The 22,749-nt window shown below is 43.3% G+C and overlaps 1 protein-coding gene across 1 annotated transcript; it reads right to left on the bottom strand.

The window, feature by feature from the left end:
• Positions 1-9,098: 9,098 nt before the first annotated feature.
• Positions 9,099-11,874, bottom strand: LOC119291238. Its single transcript, XM_037569961.1, has 3 exons — positions 10,497-11,874; positions 10,198-10,383; positions 9,099-9,661 (listed from the first exon to the last, which is right to left on the bottom strand). Exons 1-3 carry the CDS (start codon positions 11,846-11,848, stop codon positions 9,625-9,627), a joined length of 1,575 nt encoding a protein of 524 aa, XP_037425858.1. The 5' UTR covers positions 11,849-11,874; the 3' UTR covers positions 9,099-9,624.
• Between the last annotated feature and the right edge of the window lie 10,875 nt (positions 11,875-22,749).

Raw genomic sequence — 22,749 nt, 5'->3', positions numbered from 1 at the left:
AGGGTGCACCGCCGACCCAGGCCACGCGCGCGGGCAAACGTCTACCAGCCCCGGGCCAGGGCCACATTGCCGGCGACGGAGATCTCCACCGCGACCCACGAGGCCCGGCTGCAGCAATCGTCTGCCTGCAGCCAGAGCCCGCCAGGGGCAGCGACCGGCAGTTCGTCGGTGAAGAACCAGGGGAGCTGGAGCCAGTTGCCGGCCGGGTTGTCCGACCACACGACAAACTCCGGCAGCACCTCTGCCAAGTGGAAGCGCGGCCGGGGAGGCCGCGCAGCCGTGGCACGCCTTCCTCCACCGACTGGGCTGCCCCGATACGAGCGGCCACCACTGCGCGAAGGGCCACCACCGCGACCACAAGGAGCCGCGACGGGAGTCGCGAGATGCTTGTGGGGATGACCACGGCCGCGCTTCAGTGGAGGAGAGCCAGGCCCTTCCTGGCGAGCCTTCCCTTTTTCTGCGGCCGAGAACCTCTTCACGGGCGCCATGGGATGCTGCAAGCAACCGGAGCGAGGAAGGAGAAGAAGCAGGCAAAGCAAGAAGAGGTGGATAATGGGAGCTCACGCCTCTCCGTACCTATAGTCCAGAGGAGGCCAACCGTCTGCCTCCACGATCACAGGTAATGACGACTCTTTTTGCATGCAGCAGGGACTCGTCAAATCGGGCAGTTGCCGAGGCAGCATGGGAAAGCGGAGACGCCCACGTCCAATCAGCCGCCATGCGGTGACCAAGGACGCAGGCTGTGGGGGGCCCGCGGCGCTCCGCACTTGCCCTTTGGCTTTGCTGCTAAGCCAAGTCCGAGCGCGCCTTGGGCCCGGGGGCTACTGTCGGCGTTCTGGGAACGGGGGTCCCCAGACTTTCCTGCCTGCGGCCTGCGGCGAGGCTCAGCAGTGGCTCAGTACGGCCTGTCTTCATCAACCCAAGTTCAGGACCCTCGCGAGGGGCCAAGCCTCGCGGGGCGGACAACACAAGGCCTCCTCAAGGGCGGCCTCACCAGGCAGGCTCGCTAGGAGGCGGAGAGATCAAGGCACAGGGTACCTCACGAGGTGCTCATGACGCAAGCCGTGACGATCAAGACCAGGCGGGCGCCAGGCGGGCACCAGCTTGCGCAGCGTCCTCGTTTCCTCTTTGGTGCAAAGGGGGCAAGCGCGGGCGCGGAGTACCGAGGCATCAAGCAAAGGTTTCCATATCGGTGCAACGAGACCAAGACCAGCAGGATGGCAGGAGGAGGTCACCGTGGAGCCCAAGACAGCGTCATCACCAGTGCCTTTGGCAGTCGAAGACCACGTTTAGTCAGGATAGCTTGTACTGGTTGTCCCCTTTCAAAATGGCCGTTGTTGGCTCCCTTCCCGCTCAATATTTGGTAAGAGGACCAGGGCCTCTATATATAGAGATAGCCACCACAGTAGAGGGCCAACTCATCTAGATCTCACCGAAACCAGAACAAGCAGAGCACCACACCAGCTCAAGAACACCTCTCGCGAGGCTGTTCTTCCTTTGTACTATTCATCATCAGCCCAAGAGGCAATCCACCACACCACACATAGGAGTAGGGTATTACACCACAACGGTGGCCCGAACCTGTATAAACCTCGTGTCTCTTGTGCTGTTCATCGTGCTAGCTTAGAATCGCGGCGAGGTTTCGGGGCGTGAATTGGTAGGGAGAAGATCTTCGCACGCACCCCAGAGTTTGAACCTTAAGGGTTTTGCCGGAACCCAATATCCGACAAATCAATCGGGTGAGACCGAGTTCAACACAGAGAGTAACTTCTTGTCACCTCATCTCACTAGGCAAATAAGATCTCACAAGGATATGCAAGGAATTAACTGAATGATTTGCAATGAATTGGATGCTGGGAAATGCAGAAAATAACAGAGAAAAGAAAAGAAGAGAAATCTAGATGAAGTTTTTTTTTGAAAGGGGAACTAGCATGCATGAGACAAATGCAAGGGCACAAAGAAACAACAGAGAACTTCATCTAGAATTGGTCGGCGACAAAGTCACCTATGTTAGAGTATATTGACTTAGGAGTCAAGTAAAGACACTTGATCATAGGTCATACTCATCATTTAAGCTCAAAATGGGGTTGCCATTTTTCGTTTAAGCATTTTGATGTATTCTCATCTTGTTGAGTTGCTTTGACCCATGTCTTGGGGTTAAGCTTCTCTAAGATGGAATGACATACCTTGGGTGGTGGTGATGAACTTGGTCATGTAGTTGAACTTTTGTAGGGTGCTCAAGTTGATGTAGATCATCACGAGTTGGGAGCACCACTTGTGGTTGAAGTTCATCTTCCTAAATGGGTTAGTCTTGCAAGAAAGATCACTTGTGTATCCAAAGTGACAATCATAAAATTTGATATCAATTGAAATTTGATATAAGGAATTTGTCAAAGGATATATTGAATGGATTCGTGCTTCCTTGTCTTCATCCACCATTTTGTAGAGACTTGGAGATGTAGAGATTGCTTAAAATGTGATTGAGTTGCAATCTCATAGAGTTGGGTTCGTCCAAGTACCTACAAGGGTTAGATAGCATGCAAGGGTACAAGAGTATCCAAGACATATGATCATCATCATAAGAGAAGGCTCATGCCTTGCATGCATCCACATGGAGTTTCTACTCCAAATTTGAGGCATCAATGATGTTCAATTCACCTCTCAACCTGCAAACCACTTTCTCATCAAGTGGTTTAGTGAATATATCCGCCAATTGCTTGTCGGTACGAACATGCTTAAGTTTGATATCTCCCTTAGCAACATGATCTCAAATGAAATGATGATGAACTTCAATATGCTTAGTTCGAGAATGTTGCACGGGATTATGAGCAATCTTAATAGCACTCTCATTGTCGTAAAGCAATGGAACATGTTTCACATATATCCCATAATCTTTAAGAGTTTGGGTCATCCAAAGTAATTGAGCACAACATGAACCAACGGCAATGTATTCTGCTTCGGCGGTGGATAAGGATACCGAGTTTTGTTTCTTGGAGGACCAAGACACAAGAGATCTACCAAGAAATTGACAGGTACCCGATGTGGACTTTCTACCAACCTTGTCACCGGTATGGTCTGAGTCGGAGTAGCCAATAGGATCAAAAGAAGACCTCTTAGGATACCAAATGCCAAAATTTGGTGTATGTATTAAGTACCTCACTATCCTTTTCACAGCCTTAAGATGACACTCTTTGGGGGCTGCTTGATATCGTGCACACATGCACACACTTAGCATGATATCGGGATGCGAGGCACATAGATATAACAATGAACCAATCATAGAGCGGTAAACCTTTTGGTCAACCGGTTCGCCATCCTTTGTCAAGTCAAGATGTCCACTAGTAGGCATGGGGGTATTCATACTTTTGCATTCTTGCATGTTGAACTTCTTGAATAAGTCCTTGGTATACTTTGTTTGAGAGATAAAGGTTCCCTCCTTAGTTTGCTTGATTTGGAAAGCAAGAAAGAACTTGAGTTCACTCATCATAGATATCTCAAACTTCTCCGACATAAGCTTCCCAAATTTCTCACTAAAATGAGGGTTAGTTCATCCAAATATGATATCATCAACATAAATTTGGCACAGAAATAATTCTCCATTAACCCTTTTGGTAAAGAGTGTAGAATCAATTTTACCAATTTCAAACACTTTATCAAGAAGAAACTTAGTCAAGCATTTATACCAAGCTCTAGGAGCTTGCTTAAGACCATAAAGAGCTTTGTGAAGTTTGTAAACATGGTCGGGTTTCTTAGGATTAACAAAGCCGGGAGGTTGTTTAACATAAACTTCCTCCTCAATTTCACCATTAAGAAAAGCACTTTGGATTTCCATTTGATATAAGGTAATGTCATGATGATTGGCATATGCAAGTAAGATGCGAATGGACTCAAGTCTAGCAACGAGGGCATAAGTCTCACCATAGTCCATACCTTCGACTTGAGTGTAGCCTTGAGCAATGAGATGAGCCTTGTTGCGTACAATTTGTCCATATTCATCTTGCTTGTTCCGAAATACCATTTGGTTTCAATGACATTGTGCTTCTCATCGGGCTTCTCAACCAACGTCCATACTTGGTTCCCCTCAAAGTTGTGTAGCTCTTCGTGCATGGCATTTATCCAATCCGGATCTTCCAATGCTTCTTAAACCTTCATAGGTACAATGCTAGAAATGAATGAGTAATGTTCACAAAAGTTAGCCAAACGAGTTTTAGAGCGAGTAATTCTCCCGGCTTGAATGTCATCAAAGATTTGTTCGACGGGATGATCTCTTGAGACTCTTGCTCGAACTCATGATAGCTTTTGTTCGGGTCAGGGTGGAACATCCTCTTCGTTGTCTTGTTCTTCTTCTTGTCTTTCTTTGTTGTTGTTGGCGTGATCGTTCTCCCGTGGTGGTGGAGAAGGAGGTCGTCGAGGTTCATCTTGTTGTAGATCTTCGTTCTCATCATCTTGACGTGTCCCACTCATGGATGCCTCCAAGTCAACTCGTGGTTCACCTTGGCATGAGGTTTAGGCTTCCACTTGGACAGACGAGGTACTCTCCTTCACCTCAGTTGGGTGAATCTTGTCGATAGAAAGTCTTGGATTGCTTCCGAAGGATCTTTGTCACCTACATCAATTGGCAATTCCTCTACTTGCGAGCCGTTAGATTCATCAAACTTCACATCTACCGTCTCTTCAACCTTTTGGGTGAAATTGTTGTAGACACAGTAAGTGTGAGAGTTTGAGCCATAACCGAGTAGGAAACCTTCATGAGACTTAGGAGCAAATTTTGAATGACGATGCTTGTCAAGAATGTAACACTTTGAGCCGAATACCCGAAAGTATCCAACTTGGGGTTTGTTACCGGTGACGAGCTCGTATGTCGTCTTGCCGATAGCTTGTGAAGATATAGACGATTCGTTGCATGACAAGCTGTCTCAGCCTCTTCTGCCCAAAAGTGCTTTGGCGTCTTGTATTCATCAAGCATCATTCTCGCCATTTCGATGAGCGTCTGGTTCTTCCTCTCAACAACTCCATTTTGTTGAGGTGTGTACATAGCCGAGAACTCATGTGAGATCCCTTCTTCGTCAAGAAAGGTGTCCACATTGGCGTTCTTGAACTCCGTTTCGTTGTCGCTGCGAACCTTCTTGATCTTCACTTCAAATTGGTTTTGGGCCTTCCTAGCGAAGTTTTTGAAGATCTTTTGAACCTGCAATTTATCATCGAGAAAGAACACCCACGTAAATCTTCAAAAATCATCACCGATGACTAGTCCAAACGAGTTACCACCGAGACTTTCGTAAGCGTTGGGACCAAAGAGATCCATGTGAAGTAGCTCGAGTGGTCTTCTCGTGGTCATGATGTTCTTCACGGGGTGGCTTCCTCCAACCTGTTTTCCTGCTTGGCAAGCACCGCAAAGTCTATACTTATCAAATATGACATCTTTAACACCAAGGATATGATCACCTTTAATAAGCTTGTCAAGGTTTCGCATGCCCACATGACCTAACCGTCTATGCCACAACCATCCTTTGGAAGATTTAGCAATTAAGCAAGTTCTAGGTTGAGCCTTTTTAGTGAAGTCAACAATGTATAGATCACCTCTACGTATGTCGGTAAAGACCATTTTATGATTATCTCTTCGAAACACTTGGCAATCTACTTTAGTAAATAGGACATTGAAGCCAAAGTCAGCTAGTCTTGATACAGAAAGTAGATTATAGCCAAGAGATTCAACAAGCATAACATTTTGTATGGAGCTATCATGTGAGATGGCCACCTTGCCGAGGCCAACCACCTTACCCTTTGAGTTATCACCGAAAGTGACATACTTTCAAGGGCCGTCGTTTTCAGCAAGCTCACGAAACATATCTTTATCTCCGGTCATGTGATCGGTACATCCACTATTAAGGACCCATTCCTTTCCTCCAGCCATGTAGCCATGAAGATTAGCCATAAGACCAAAGTGTCTCATAGACCCTTCAAGATCAAAGTCATTATCATCATCCTCATCATATTATCCATGTTCAACATCATCTTGCAAGTAGTCATTTCCTAGAGAGAGTGATTCATTAGATATATGATTTTGACAATGTTCATCTCTATGAATTCTAATAGCTTCGGAAATAATATTGCTAATGATTCCAACATCTCCTTTGGCACGCATAAGATTGGTAACCTCAAATAAACAATCTCCAAACTTAGGGTCATCGGGATTCATCTCATTCAAAGCAATAGACTTGTGAAGAATCTCATCTAAGTTTTTCATGGAATAGTCAGGAAATCGTTCCTCAAGAAATCTCCATATAGTATAAGCACAATCAAGAGTAGGCAAGTGACCAATCAAATTTCTAGGCAATCCTCTAGTGATAAGATTGATAGTTCTAAGATTGTGAATCATGTCAAGAGACTCATCATGGGTAGGATGCAAGGGATCAACAAGGGGTTCACAAGGAGTAGTAATGTACTTGTTCAAGTGATATTCATGAAAAATTCCAAGCATCTAATTTTTCCACTCACTAAAGAACTCTCCATCAAGCATAGGCACTCTACGTCTAAGACTCCCCAACGTAGACTCATCCATCTTCCTCCAACGGTGATTAAACCAAAGCAATGGAAACCAAAGCTCTGATACCAATTGAAAGGATCGAGAAGAGGTGTCTAGAGGGGGGGATTAGACCCTCAACAAACAAAGTTGGCAGTTTTTAAGTTTTTCAAGTTGAGGTGGTAGATTAACACAATTTGAAGCATGCATAATACAATTCAAGCAAGCATGCAAAGAGTATATGAGCAGCGAAAAGTAAAGCATGCAACTTGCAAGAAAGTAAAGGGATGGGATTGGAGTGTGCAAACGCAATTGAAGACACGGAGATTTTTGGCGTGGTTCTGATAGGTGGTGCTATCGTACATCCACGTTGATGGAGACTTCAACCCACGGAGGGTAACGGCTGCGCGAGTCCACGGAGGGCTCCACCCATGAAGGATCCACGAAGAAGCAACCTTGTCTATCATCATGGCCATCGCCCACGAAGGACTTGCCTCACTAGGGTAGATCTTCACGAAATAGACGATCTCCTTGCCCTTACAAACTCCTTGGTTCAACTCCACAATCTTGACGGAGGCTCCCAAGTGACACCTAACCAATCTAGGAGACACCACTCTCCAAAAGGTAATAGATGGTGTGTTGTTGATGAACTCCTTGCTCTTGTGCTTCAAATGATAGTCTCCCCAACACTCAACTCTCTCACACAGATTTGGCTATGGTGGAAAGATGATTTGAGTGGAAAGCAACTTGGGGAAGGCTAGAGATCAAGATTCATATGGTAGGATTGAAATATATTGGTCTCAACACATGAGTAGGTGGTACTCTCTCAAAAAATGAGTAGTGGAAGTGTAAGTACGTTCTGATGGCTCTCTCCACAAATGAAGAGTGGGTGGAGGGGTATATATAGCCTCCACACAAAATCTAACCGTTACACACAGATTCCCAAACTCGGTAGGACCGAATCAGCAAACTCGGTCAGACCGATTTAGGTCAAAATGTGAACGTTAGAGTTTTCGGTGGGACCGATAAAGTCATCTTGGTGGGACCGATGTGCAGGGGTTAGGGTAAAATCTCAACTCGGTTTGACCGATTACTCAAACTCGGTGAGACCGATTTTGGTAATAAGTAAACAGAGGATTGGTCAAGCGAACTCGGTGGGACCGTCTGAACAAACTCGGTTAGACCGAAAATGTTGCAATAGATCACAGAGAGTTTGCAAGCTCATCTCGGTGAGACCGAGATCCCATCGGTGAGACCGGAGTGACTAGGGTTTGGCAGTGGCTGAATAAGATGAAACTCGGTGGCGCCGGATAGACAAAGTCGGTGGGGCCGAGTTTGACATTTAGGTTTAAGACATATGTGGATGTGAGAAAGTGGCTGAGGGTTTTGGAGCATATCAACAAGCACTTTGAGCAAGCAAGTCATTAAGCAACACCGCATCCCCTTTTAATAGTATTGGCTTTTCTATGGACTCAATGTGATCTTGGATCACTAAAATAGAAAATGTGAGTCTTGAGCTTGTTGTCAATATATGTCCTTAGCATCTTGAAGGGGTTCCACATCCTCTTGTCCATGCCACTCCAATGTTGAACTTTTCTGAAATGCACTAGGTAGAAGTATTAGTCCAACGAAAGATATGTTGTCATGAATTACCAAAATCACCCAGAGAGAACTTGTGCTTTCACAGGGTCCCCATGGAAAGAAATTGGTTGGAATTGATACACCTCAACTCTCATTCTTCATTTTTAATTCCCATGAAAGAAACATGTTGTCAGTACGTACTACCTCCGTCTGGGTTTATTGGTCCCCATTGTATTTCGTGTCGAATTTTGACCATAGATTAAACTAACAAAATGTTCACGCATGTCATCAAACATTATATTTTTGAAAACTATGTTCAAATATGAATCCAATGAGATAATTTTTCTTGACATGCATTAACATTCTGTTAGTTAAATCTTTAGTCAAAATTTGGTACAAAGTACAAAGAGGACCTATAAACCAGGACAGAGGTAGTAGTAGAGATATAAGCGTGGGGATTTTCTTTAATAACATGTGCGTGATTTGGGGATGTGATGGGCGGTTTATTTACTATTGGTGGTAATTAGGATGATTTATTTTATTCCTATAATGGAATGTGATGCGTAATAATAAAAATTAAGGTGATATTATTTATTCTTACCCGTAAAGAAGTGTTTTGATGTTATGATGCAATACATAATTTGAAGGATCCTGTGTGCTCATGTTTATACCGTGTGTAATTAGAGGGAAGAAGGGATGTGTTTGATGGTTAAGTTTTTTTTTTTTGAGATGGTTTGATGATTAAGCTTAACTGCCACACTTGCTAGTTATGATTTCAAAGGACAGGCAAATAACTCCATTCAACAATTACACCACTCCGTGTGTATCTCTACATCTATAGTTTTATAACAAAATATGAATTAATTCATCATTGAGTTTTTATATATACTTCCTATAATTTTATACTCTTCCAATCTGAAGGGAAGTACTATTAACGTAGCACCTGAAACTAGAAATCTCCCAAACGTCTTCGATCACAGCAAAAGACTGTCCATCAAACGGCAAAATAAACAAGTTAACTTGAAGTAATTCACGGAAGATCCCAGCTAAACACCAACAGTCAAACGAAAGAAGAACAAATGATTTGTCCAGCCCATTCTTCGGCATGCTCACACACTCACACACACTCCTAAATCGACGTTGACCTTATCAGCGACTTGGGGGAGCCCAAAATGGAGTTGATGTGCACCAACGGCAATGAGGCATTCACATCCAGTTGCTTGCTGGACGGCCCTGGCATTTGTGGAGGTGAGATGACACTAGAGGTCCAACAGTTAGGCTGGAGGGCTAGGGGTGCTGGCATCCCAGGCATCGTCGAGGTACTGCAAGACCCACAGTAGGCCTGGACAGCTGGGTGCGCTGGCTTCCCAAGAGGCATCAACGTTACATTAGCAGGCTCATTGCAGGGCTGGACTTCCTGCAATGCTATCTGAGGCGTCGGTGGGGTCAAGGACGAGTCTGCCAGCTCCATCATCCAATGGCGAGCCACTGACTTTGCGAAGCACAGCTGGCCGTGGTCATCAGCATTCAGCACTGGGTACGTCAACTGGGAGTTCACTGGATTGACATGACAATCAGCAATGCAACGTTAGTAGGCCAGAAATGCTTAGGATCAAGTGGGGTTGCCAGAATGCATGGTTACAAATGAACGAACCAAGAGTAAATAGTGTATTTTTCAAGTTAAGATATACTGCCTCCGTCCTGGTTCATTGGTCCCCTTTGTATTTTGTGCCAAATTTTGACCATAGTTTTAACTAACAAAATCTTAATGCATGTCACAAAAAAATTATATCATTGGATTTCTATTTGAACATAGTTTCTGGTGATATTATTTTCGCTACGGTATAACATACGTTTTATTATGTTAAAATCATGGTCAAAATATGACCCTAAATACGAGGGGGGCTAATAGACCAGGATGGAGGTAGTAGTTTATATATTATACCATGATAGTGTAACAAAATAAGTACAATTAACAGGGGGCGAGATCCATGGCAAGTAAACAATTTGCACGACATCAGAGGCTTCACAGATAGATTAATTTTAAGTCTAATATCTTTTGAGAGTTATAAATACTTCTGTAGAGATGTTACCTGATACAGACGAGGTCAAATTCAGATGCAGGGGTTGTGGCTGATTGGACAGCAACTGGGGTTGACTCTGGCTGTTGCTGCATAGGAAGCCTGGAGCTTTTGCATTCAGCATATCCGCTAGAGCCTGATAAAAGGTGATTGTTCTGAGCCTCATTTGGTTCAAAGGCAGCTTCCCCTGCACACGACCTTAAATAAATACAAATAAAGCAAAAATGTCAGATGTCATCAGGTGAAATACCAAACAATTATCATTATGTATGAATGTTCATAAAACAAAGATAAAAGGAGGAAAAACATGCCTTGAAGTTGCATTCAGAAATTCAGAGAATGCAAATGGTAGAAAGTCCGGTTTGAAATAACCGTCTCTCTCATGATATGGTTCAAGCATTACAACTGCCTTCTTTCCAAGGTCAACACCAACCATCCAGGCAGTCTGATCATAAGACATTAGGTAGAGAAGATCACCACCATTTGGGCTGAGGGTCGGGTGGGCTGTGGTCAGGTTCCTTAATGGTGATTTTCCACAACCATCCCAAAACTTTGGCAACAAGACAGAATGATTTGGGTTGTTGGCCAAGATGTCATCAACATGAATAATGTGCCCCTTGCGCCAATGGTCCCAAGAAGTATGCCTATAACATGTCCGAATCTTCCAACCATCAGGGATGTAAATGATTTGCTCTTTGGGCGCTTCTAGGAAGTCCTCATGCGGGCGAAGGAGGATATCCAGGTCGTATATCTTGTCTACACTATCCAAATCCTTCGTCATCTTAAACCTCTTATTACGGTTACTAATACTAACAACCTCACGTCTGTAAAGATGATCCATCTCCACAAACTTGATAACACCATTGTAGCAGGCAATGTCCCGAACCGGCTTTGGGTCACCCTCCCGAGGCAAGTTGAATTCAGGCTTGGGAAGTGGAATGAAAAAGATGAAGGGGTCCTCCTCAAGAATGTTGCAAGCGATAATACCACGCCAGAGGTCGACCCATCCTATCACGCCAGCACCAAGAGTGATCACCTTGTGAGGTACAATGAACATGTCCTCTACCCTGAGTTCAGTAGTAGATGCCTCCAACTGCAATGTCCTGGTAACCCACTTGCCCGTCTTGGATGAAAAGATACAGATGTCATAGTATCCAAGGGTAGCTGTGGCAGCGAGATCGGCGAGGAAGAATTGTCCCTCGTCACACGGCACGACGCCAACATACAGTGTATTCCTGGTACCTGGAGGAGTAGCCGGGATCGATCTGAGGGACGGATTGCATCGGCCGGCCTTGTAGATGAAGTACTCGACGAGATTACAGTCCTGGACAGAACTTCGGGAGCCGCTCGTGAAGGCGAAGCATAGGAGGACGAGGTCCTTCTCCGAGAATAGAACCCGGGGCTCAACAGCAAAGTGCCCAGGGTCGACATCAGGGCCATGGACGCAAAAGTGGGAGACGGCCGGCGGATCCGCTAGGTAGAAGGTGACCTTTATGATGCGACCGGTGCTTGATTTGGCTTCAGCGGTGGTGGCGTTATGGAGATCGGCGAAGTAGGCCTTTCTGTCGAGGAGAACCCAGGCGGGATAGCTAGAGGGGGTGGCGGTGGCGGCGGCGGCGGCGGCGGCGGGGTGAAAGGAAGAGGCAGGAAGCGATCCCTCCATGGTAGTCGGCGCAGATCGGATTGGGAACTAGGGTTAGCTTCCAGGGCAGAAGACGATGATTTTTATGGGTGGGGGGATAGTTGGGCTGGATTTCGATACGGCGTCGTCCTGGCCTTGTTTGCGGTCGGCATGATGGCGGTTCGCGCGTCTCGGAGTTTGGATTGGGCTTCCATGATAGGCCTTGTTACCCTGCGCGATCTTCATTTGCCTGGCCGTCACCTGGATCTGTATTGTCTACACATTGCTTAAGACCAGTGGCTGGGGCATCACCTTGTGGCGACTCTTGAGACGAAATTTTGCGCACTAATCAAGCTGACCTTATTTGTTTAACATGTTAAGCTTAGTTTAGTGAGAAAACAAGCGCATATGCACACCAGTTGCATGTTGGTGATAAAAATGATTCCCACATAGTAAGTGTCACGACCCGGTCCCTGAATGAGGCCCGAATCTCTGCGCTTATTGTCAGTCCCTAGATCAAAAGCTGACACACACAGTCAACGATGAAATACCGAGGATACATCATATGTCAAGTATTACATCGAAGATCCAGTGCTTTATAATGCACACATGTTTAGCTCATATGCTAACTTACGATAGAATCATGCAACAGAGATATCATTCTAGTCTTGTGGCAACCACCAACTCACAGGCAAGAGTTCATTATAGCGCCGTAACCCTACTTCGTACCTTCCACTCGATATTGTAGGCCTGCAACATGATACGTTGCAGCCACAAGGGCCAATATATCGAATGTGTTGGCAAGCTTCACCAGGATTGGCTTGTTGGAAAAATAAACATGCAAAGTGGTGCGGATGGTTTTTCCTTTGCACGAAAATAGTTTTCCTCCCTTTGTAATAGTGGTCTACTCTAATATATAGCATTTGAACATGTGGGCTCCAGTCCCGTGGTAGCCCAACCTTCCCAGATGTTGCTGTTGGTATCACACCAGGAACTGGGTTGGTCCACACTTCCCTTTGGTTGAAACCATTCATTTTACATAAGAAGAGGTGATGAGATTAGGCTGACAATTCTTAGGTGAGTTGCTCAAGTTGCCCGTAACCGGAGGCACGGCTAATCATGATCAGTTATTACACTCTGCGGAGGTTTGTGTACTTTAACCATGATTCCTGATCACACCCTTAAACCACTAAAATTCACTTGTGAAGTAGCCAGGTAGACCAAGACAAGAATTTTGGGAAGTAGTCGCCCCCTCAAAAATGGCAGACCCAGTCCAACCTACATGCGAGACTATATCTGCTGGTCGTGCCCAGGAGGGCTCCCACAACTTACTTGGTCCAAAAAGAGCCCATATTGTTTCATGGTTACACATGGAAGCTACTCAAGTTTGAACTCGTACAATCCCTTTGAGCCTGGGCGGTCGCCCAGAAAACACGCGGCCAGCAAAGCAATACCGAAGTACATCCCAGATGATTCATCAATTAAGTAGTAGTTAAGTAGTCACCCAAGTGGTTGTATGGTGGAATAATATAGGTTTTTCCCAATGCACGATATAGCATTTATGCAACTACTCGTAGGTGATACGTCCATTTTGCATCATGTTTTCCTACTGTTATTTATAGTGTTTTTGATCATTATAACACTTTGTGGAGCAATTCTAATGTCTTTTCTCTCTTAATATGCAAGAGTTACATGAAGAGGGAGGTTGCCGGCAGTTGGAATTCTGGACCTGAAAAAGCAACGTCAGAGATACCTATTCTGCACATCTCCAAATGAACTGAAATTTCACGGAGATTTATTTTGGATTAAACAAAAAATATTGGAGAGAAGAGATACCAGAGGGGGCCACCCAGCTGCCCACTAGGCACCGGGGCGCGCCTACCCCTTGTTGCGCCCTGGTGGGTAGTGGGGCCCCTGGCCAGCCTCCGGTGCCCATCTTCTGGTATATAAGCCCATTTTCCCTAGAAAAAAATAAGAGAGGACTTTTGGGAGGAGCGCCGCCGTCTCGAGTCGAAACTTGGGCAGGAGCACTTTTGCTCTCCGGCGGAGCAATTCCGCCGGAGATACTTCCCTCCGGGAGGGGGAAATTGAAGCCATCATCATTACCAACAACCCTCTCATCGTGGGAGGATCAATCTTCATCAACGTCTTCACCAACACCATCTCATCTCAACCCTAGTTCATCTCTTGTGTTCAATCTTTGTATCAAAACCTCATATTGGTACCTGTGGGTGACTAGTAGTGTTGATTACATCTTGTAGTTGATGCTAGTTGGTTTATTTGGTGGAAGGTTATATATCTAGATCCATTATGCTATTTAATATCCCTCTGATCTTTAGCATGTTGATGCTAGTTGGTTTATTTGGTGGAAGGTTATATATTCATATCCATTATGCTATTTAGTATCCCTCTGATCTTGAGCATGAATATGATTTGTGAGTAGTTGCTTTTGTTGGGAGAAGTCTTGTCATAAGTAATCATGTGAATTTGGTATTCGTTTGATATTTTGATGATATGTATGTTGTGATTCCCTTAGTGGTTTTCTGTGAACATCGACTACATGACACTTCACCATCTTTGGTCCTAAGGGAATGCATTGTGGAGTTGTTATTAGATGATGGGTTGGTAGAGTGACAAAAGTTTAAACCCTAGTTTAGGCGCTATTACGTAAGGGATTGATTTGGATCCATATATTTAATGTTATGGTTAGATGTTATCTTAATTCTTTTTTCGTAGTTGCGGATGCTTGCGAGTGGGAGGCTTGTTCAAGTAAGAACAACACCCAAGCACCGGTCCACCTACATATCAAATTATCAAAGTAGCGAATGAGAATCAAACAAACATGATGAAAGTGACTAGATGAAATTCTCGTGTGTCCTCGAGAACGTTGTACATATTATAAGAGACCGTTTTGGCATGTCCTTTGCAACAAAAAGGATTAGGCTACCTTGCTTTACTTATTGTTATTTTTGCTATTTTTCACTTGTTACAATTTACATTGCTACCAAACTATCTATTACCAATAATTCCTATGCTTGCAGAAAACATCTTGCTGAAAACCGCTTGTCATTTCCTTCTGCTCCTTGTTGGGTTCGACACTCTTACTTATCGAAAGGACTACGGTCGATCCCATATAGTTGTGGCTCATCAAGGCTCTTTTCTGGTGCCGTTGCCGGGGAGTGAAGCGCTTTTGGTGAGTGGTATTTGGGAAGGAAAATTTATGTTACATACTGAAATTTACTATTACTTGTTACTATGGAAAACAATCCTTTGGGGGGTTTGTTCAGGCTATCTTCACCTCGACCGGAAGCACAAAGAGTTGCTCCTCAACCTAATGAAAATATTTGTTATGAGATTCCTTCGGTTATGATAAAGAAACTGCTAGCTACTCGTTATGCAGGAGATGGAACACTACATCCTGATGATACGTCTCCAATGTATCTATAATTTTTGATTGTTCCATGCTATTATATTACCTGTTTTGGACGTTTATGGGCTTTACTCAACACTTTTATATCATTTCTTGGGACTAACCTATTGACCGGAGGCCCAGCCCAGATTGTTGTTTTTTTGCCTATTTCAGTGTTTCGCAGAAAAGGAATATCAAACGGAGTCCAAACGGAATGAAACCTTCGAGAAAGTTATTTTTGGAACGGAAGCAATCCAGGAGAATTGGAGTAGACGTCAGGGAAGCAACGAGGAAGCCACGAGGCAGGGAGGCGCGCCCTACCCCCTGGGCGCGCCCCCCACCCTCGTGGGCCCCTCGTGGCTCCCCTGGCCGACTTCTTTCGCCTATATATGTCCATATACCCTAAAAACATCGAGGAGCACAATAGATCGGGAGTTCCGCCGCTGCAATCCTCTATAGCCACCAAAAACCAATCGGGACCCTGTTCCGGCACCCTGCCGGAGGGGGGATGCCTCACCGGTGACCGTCTTCATCATCCCGGTGCTCTCCATGACAAGGAGGGAGTAGTTCACCCTCGGGGCTGAGGGTATGTACAAGTAGCTATGTGTTTGATCTCTCTCTCTCTCTCTCGTGTTCTTGATTTGGCACGATCTTGATGTATCGCAAGCTTTGCTATTATGGTTGGATCTTAAGATGTTTCTCCCCCTCTACTCTCTTGTAATGGATTGAGTTTTCCCTTTGAAGTTATCTTATCGGATTGAGTCTTTAAGGATTTGAGAACACTTGAAGGTATATCTTTAGATCTTGCAATGGATTCTTTTTGTTCCTTGTTTTATCACTAGTTTATTCTATAAAAGAAAACTACAAAAAAAATGGAATTAAGTTTGCCTCCTACGCTTTATCTTTTCAATATCTTTCGCGAGAATGACGGAAAGGAAAATTGTGCTCAAGTGCTAGAAGAAGAAGTCTATAAAATGTTTGGAACTAAATCTTTGTATGATGAGCATGATTGCAATGTTGTTAGTATGAATTCTATGAATATCCATGATGCTAATGATATGCAAAGCCACAAGCTTGGGGATGCTATGTTTGATGAAGATGATATTTTTTGTCCCCCAAGTTTCGTTGAGCAAATTTATTATGATGAAAGCATGCCTCCTATTTATGATGATTATTGTGATGACACGTATGCTATAAAGAATAAAGATAACCATGAAACTTGTCATCTTGATTTTAATTTTCAATTGGATTATGCTTCACATGATAGTTATTTTGTTGAGTTTTCTCCCACTACTATTGATGAGAATAAATTTGCTTTGGAGAGTAGTAAAATTTCTATGGAAGTAGATCATGAAAAGAATGCTTTAGGTGCTGGTTATATGGTTGTATTAATTCATGATTCTACTAAAAATTATTATGAGAGAGGATCATATGCTTCTACATATTGCAATAATATCAAGTTTCCTCTCTACGTGCTTAAAATCTTGAAGTCATGCTTGTTTTGCCTTCCTATGCTAGTTGATTATTGTTCCCATAAATTGTTTGCTCACAAAATCCCTATGCATAGGAAGTGGGTTAGACTTAAACGAGATAGTCATATTCTTCATGTTGCTCTCTTTATGTTTCAATTCTTATCTTTAATGTGAGCATCATTGAAATCATCATGCCTAGCTAGGGGCGTTAAACGTTAGCGCTTGTTCGGAGGCAACACAATATTTACCCTTACTGTTTTTGTGTCTTCACATGATTATGTTACTGTAGTAATAATTTTTTATAGCTTTTGTTTCAATAAAGTGCCAAGTAAGACCTTTAGGATAGCTTACGGTGATAGTTGTGTTGATCCTGCTGAAAATCAGAAACTTTTGCACCCAGTAAATTAGTTTTGATAATTCACAGAAACGTGATTTTGATCTTATTCTTTTTGCTTTGGATTGGTACAAAAATTTCTTAGGACTTCCTAATTTGGTAGAATATTTGGAGTTCCAGAAGTACACGTTTGATACAGATTACTACAGACTGTTCTGTTTTTGACAGATTCTGTTTTCTATGTGTTGTTTGCTTATTTTGATGAATCTATGAGTAGTATCGGAGGGTATGAACCATAGAGAATTTGGAATACATTATATATTACACCAATATGAATTTGGAATAAGTTCATAACAGTACCTAAGTGGTGATTTATTTTCTTATACTAACGGAGCTTACGAGTTTTCTGTTAAGTTTTGTGTTGTGAAGTTTTCAAGTTTTGGGTAAAGATTCGATGGACTATGGAATAAGGAGTGGCAAGAGCCTAAGCTTGGGTATGCCCAAGGCACCCCAAGGTAATATTCAAGGACAACCAAGAGCCTAAGCTTGGGGATGCCCCGGATGGCATCCCCTCTTTCGTCTTCGTTCATCGGTAACTTTACTTGGAGCTATATTTTTATTCACCACATGATATGTGTTTTGCTTGGAGCGTCATTTTCTTTTCTTTTGTTTTGCTTGCTGTTTGAATAAGATACCAAGATCTGAAATTCTTAACTGTTAGAGAGTCTTCACATAGTTACATAATTATTCGACTACTCATTGATCTTCACTTATATCTTTCGGAGTAGTTTGTCATTTGCTCTAGTGCTTCACTTATATCTTTTAGAGCACGGCGGTGGTTTTATTTTGTAGAAATTGTTGAACTCTCATGCTTCACTTATATTATTTTGAGAGTCTTTTAGAACAGCATGGTATTTGCTATGGTTATAAAATTGGTCCTAGAATGATGGGCATCCAAGTTGGGTATAATAAAAACTATTATAGAAAGTGAATTGGATGCTATGATCAATTTGATGCTTGATATTTGTTTTGAGATGTAAAGGTGGTAATATTAGAGTCATGCTAGTTGGGTAATTATGAAATTGAGAAATACTTGTGTTAAAAGTTGGCAAGTCCCGTAGCATGCACGTATGGTAAAAGTTGTGTAACAAATTTGTAGCATGAGGTATTTCTTTGATTGTCATCCTTTGTGTGGAGGTAGGGATCGCGCGATGGTTAACTCCTACCAACCCTTCCCCTAGGAGCATGCGTGTAGTGCTTGGTTTTGATGACTTGTAGATTTTTTCAATAAGTATGTGAGTTCTTTATGACTAATGTGAGTCCATGGATTATACGCACTCTTACCCTTCCATCATTGCTAGCCTCTACGGCACCGTGCATTGCCCTTTCTCACCTTGAGAGTTGGTGCAAACTTCGCTGGTGCATCCAAACCCCGTGATATGATACGCTCTATCACACATAAACCTCGTTATATCTTCCTCAAAACAGCCACCATACCTACCTATTATGGCATTTCCATAGCCATTCCAAGATATATTGCCATGCAACTTTCCACCGTTCCGTTTGTTATGAAACGTTCCATCATTGTCATATTGCTTTTGCATGATCATGTAGTTGACATCGTATTTGTGGCAAAGCCACCTTCATAATTTTTCATACATGTCGCTCTTGATTCATTGCAAATCCCGATACACCGCCGGAGGCATTCATATAGAGTCATATTTTGTTCTAGTATCGAGTTGTAATCCATGAGTTGTAAGTAAATAGAAGTGTGATGATCATCATTATTAGAGAATTGTACCTTATAAAAAAAGGCAAAGAAGGCCAAATAAAAAAAGAGAAAGGCCAAATAAAAAAAGAAAGGCCCAAAAAAGGGGGGGCAATGTTACTATCCTTTTCAACACTTGTGCTTCAAAGTAGCACCATGATCTTTATGATAGAGAGTCTCTTATGTTGTCACTTTCATATACTAGTGGGAATTTTTCATTATAGAACTTGGATTGTATATTCCAACGCTGGGCTTCCTCAAAGTGCCCTAGGTCTTCGTGAGCAAGCAAGTTGGATGCACACCCACTTAGTTTCTTTTGTTGACCTTTCATACATTTATAGCTCTAGTGCATCCGTTGCATGGCAATCCCTACTCCTCATGTTGACATCAATTGATGGGCATCTCCATAGCCCGTTGATTAGCCTCGTCAATGTGAGACTTTCTCTTTTTTTGTCTTCTCCACACAACCTCCATCATCATATTCTCTTCCACCCATAGTGCTATATCCATGGATCACGCTCATGTATTGCGTGAAAGTTGAAGAAGTTTGAAAAGGCTAAAGCATGAAACAATTGCTTGGCTGAAACCGGGGTTGTGCATGATTTAGATATTTTGTATGATGAAGATGGAGCATAGCCAAACTATATGGTTTTGTAGGGATAAACTTTCTTTGGCCATGATATTTTGAGAAGACATGATTGCTTTGTTAGTATGCTTGAAGTATTATTAATCTTATGTCAATATGAACTTTTATCTTGAATCATTTGGATCTGAACATTCATGCCACAATAAAGAAAATTACGTTGAGAAATATGCTAGGTAGCATTCCACATCAAAAATTCTGTTTTTATCATTTACCTACTCGAGGACGAGCAGGAATTAAGCTTGGGGATGCTGGATACGTCTCCAACGTATCTATAATTTTTGATTGTTCCATGCTATTATATTACCTGTTTTGGATTTTTATGGGCTTTACTAAACACTTTTATATCATTTCTTGGGACTAACCTATTAACCGAAGGCCCAACCCAGATCATTGTTTTTTTTCCTATTTCAGTGTTTCGCAGAAAAGGAATATCAAACGGAGTCCAAACGGAATGAAACCTTTGGGAGAGTTATTTTTGGAATGGAAGCAATCCAGGAGACTTGGAGTGGACGTCAGGGAAGCAACGAGGAAGCCACGAGGCAGGGAGGCGCGCCCTACCCCCTGGGCGCGCCCCCACCCTCGTGGGCCCCTCGTGGCTCCCTTGACCGACTTCTTTCGCCTATATATGTCCATATACCCTAAAAACATCGAGGAACACAATAGATCGGGAGTTCCGCCGCCGCAATCCTCTGTAGCCACCAAAAACCAATCGGGACCCTGTTCCGGCACCCTGCCGGAGGGGAGATCCCTCACCGGTGGCCATCTTCATCATCCCGACTCTCTCCATGACGAGGAGGGAGTAGTTCACCCTCGGGGCTGAGGGTATGTACCAGTAGCTATGTGTTTGATATCTCTCTCTGTCGTGTTCTTGATTTGGCACGATCTTGATGTATCGCGAGCTTTGCTATTATAGTTGGATTTTATGATGTTTCTCCCCCTCTACTCTCTTGTAATGGATTGAGTTTTCCCTTTGAAGTTATCTTATCGGATTGAGTCTTTAAGGATTTGAGAACACTTGATGTATGTCTTGTCGTGCTTGTCTGTGGTGACAATGGGATATTCATGTGATCTACTTGATGTATGTTTTGGTGATCAACTTGCGGGTTCAGCGAACTTATGCATAGGGGTTGGCACATGTTTTCATCTTGACTCTCCGGTAGAAACTTTGGGGAACTCTTTGAAGTACTTTGTGTTGGTTGAATAGATGAATCTGAGATTGTGTGATGCATATCGTATAATCATGCCCACAGATACTTGAGGTGACATTGGAGTATCTAGGTGACATTAGGGTTTTGGTTGATTTGTATCTTAAGGTGTTATTCTAGTACGAACTCTATGATAGATCGAACTGAAAGAATAGCTTCATGTTATTTTACTACAGACTCTTGAATAGATCGATCAGAAAGGATAACTTTGAGGTGGTTTCGTACCCTACAATAATCTCTTCATTTGTTCTCCGCTATTAGCGACTTTCGAGTGACTCTTTGTTGCATGTTGAGGGATAGTTATATGATCCAATTATGTTATTATTGTTGAGAGAACTTGCACTAGTGAAAGTATGAACCCTAGGCCTTGTTTCCTAGCATTACAATACCGTTTATGCTCACTTTTACCACTTGCTACCTTGCTATTTTTATATTTTTCAGATTACAAATACCTATATCTACCATCCATATTGCGCTTGTATCACCATCTCTTCGCCGAACTAGTGCACCTATACAATTTACCATTGTATTGGGTGTGTTGGGGACATAAGCGACTCTTTGTTATTTGGTTGCAGGGTTGTTTGAGAGAGACCATCTTCATCCTATGCCTCCCACGGATTGGTAAACCTTAGGTCATCCACTTGAGGGAAATTTGCTACTGTCCTACAAACCTCCGCACTTGGAGGCCCAACAACGTCTACAAGAAGAAGGTTGTGTAGCAGACATCACCTGATATGCACTTAATTTATGTGGGTGGATTTTGTGGATTATTTAAGCTTGTAGGTTTACCCGGAGATGAAGTTAAGAATAAGGTTTTCCATTTATCTTTGGGGGAAAGGCATTGACATGGTATAGGCTATTTGATGATATTGGAGCTTGGGATTGGAATTAGTTGAAATTGGAATTTTATCAAAAGTTTTATCCTATGCATCTAGTTCATCGTGATCAGAATTATATATATATAATTTTTGGCCTCGTGAAGGAGAAAGTATCGATCAAGCTTGGGGGAGGCTTAAGTATATGATGTATACATGCCCCAATCATGAGCTCTCAAGGGAAATTATCTTACAGAATTTTTATGCTTGGCTTTCTCATGATAACAAAACATGCTCGATTCCTCTTCGACTAGCTCTTTTATGAAGAAAACTATTGAATTTAGATGGAATCTTTTGGAAAGAATTAAATGCAACTATGAAGATTGGGAACTCGACAAAGGTAATGAGTCAGGTATAACACTTAAGTTCGATTCTGTTAAATCTTTTATGGATACAAATGCTTTTCACAAGTTTATAGCACTAAATATGGACTTAACTCTGAGATAGTAGCCTCTTTTTGTGAATCATTTGCTACTCATGTTGATATCCCTAAGGAGAAATGGTTTAAATATCATCCACAGAAAAGATTGAGGAGCCTACTATAGTTAAATATGAAACCATAATTTACAATGTTGACCTAGTTGTGCCTACTACTTATATTTAAAGACCACCTTCCCTGTTAGGATAAAGAAACATGCTAAGGTTTTGTCAGCGTCCTGGACTTGGGGGTATCCAGTCCTGCCTGCCTGCGTCCCACCACGTGGCTCCATCGATGGCCTGGTACGGCCCAGCTTCATGTAACGCCCCGGATTCGATGCGCCAGGTGTCTTCTAATTATTCGTTGTTGTTGCCATGTCATTTGCTTGCGTGTTGAATTTTGCCATGTCATCATCTGCTTTTCATCTGCTTGTTTTTCAAAACATGCATCCGTTCGGGTTCCCCCGGTTCTCTTTGTTGTCCGTTCGGAGTCCAGACCTCTCGCGCGTGCCCTGTCGCCCCCTCTCGGACCTTGTTTCGTGAGCAGGATAAAAACATTCTCGGAATGGACCGAGGTTTGCCGAGTGGCCTTGGTATATCACGGGTAGACCGCCCGTCAAATTTCGTTCCATTTGGAGGTCGTTTGATGCCCCAACGGTTAACCGCATAGCCCAAAACCCCTCTCTCTTTGCAGCCCAGCCCCTCTTCATCATAGCCCATGAGCCCATCCAAACCCCCTCCATGCTCTCGGTCGTTCGATCATGATCATGTGGGCAAAAACCGCTCCCCATTTGGAGTCTCCTAGCTCCCTCTACCG

The sequence above is a fragment of the Triticum dicoccoides genome, chromosome 4B (assembly GCF_002162155.2).
Source record: "Triticum dicoccoides isolate Atlit2015 ecotype Zavitan chromosome 4B, WEW_v2.0, whole genome shotgun sequence".
Taxonomy (NCBI): domain Eukaryota; kingdom Viridiplantae; phylum Streptophyta; class Magnoliopsida; order Poales; family Poaceae; genus Triticum; species Triticum dicoccoides.
Note: the sequence above shows the minus strand (reverse complement) of the source record. Positions and strands in the feature narration are given on the sequence as shown.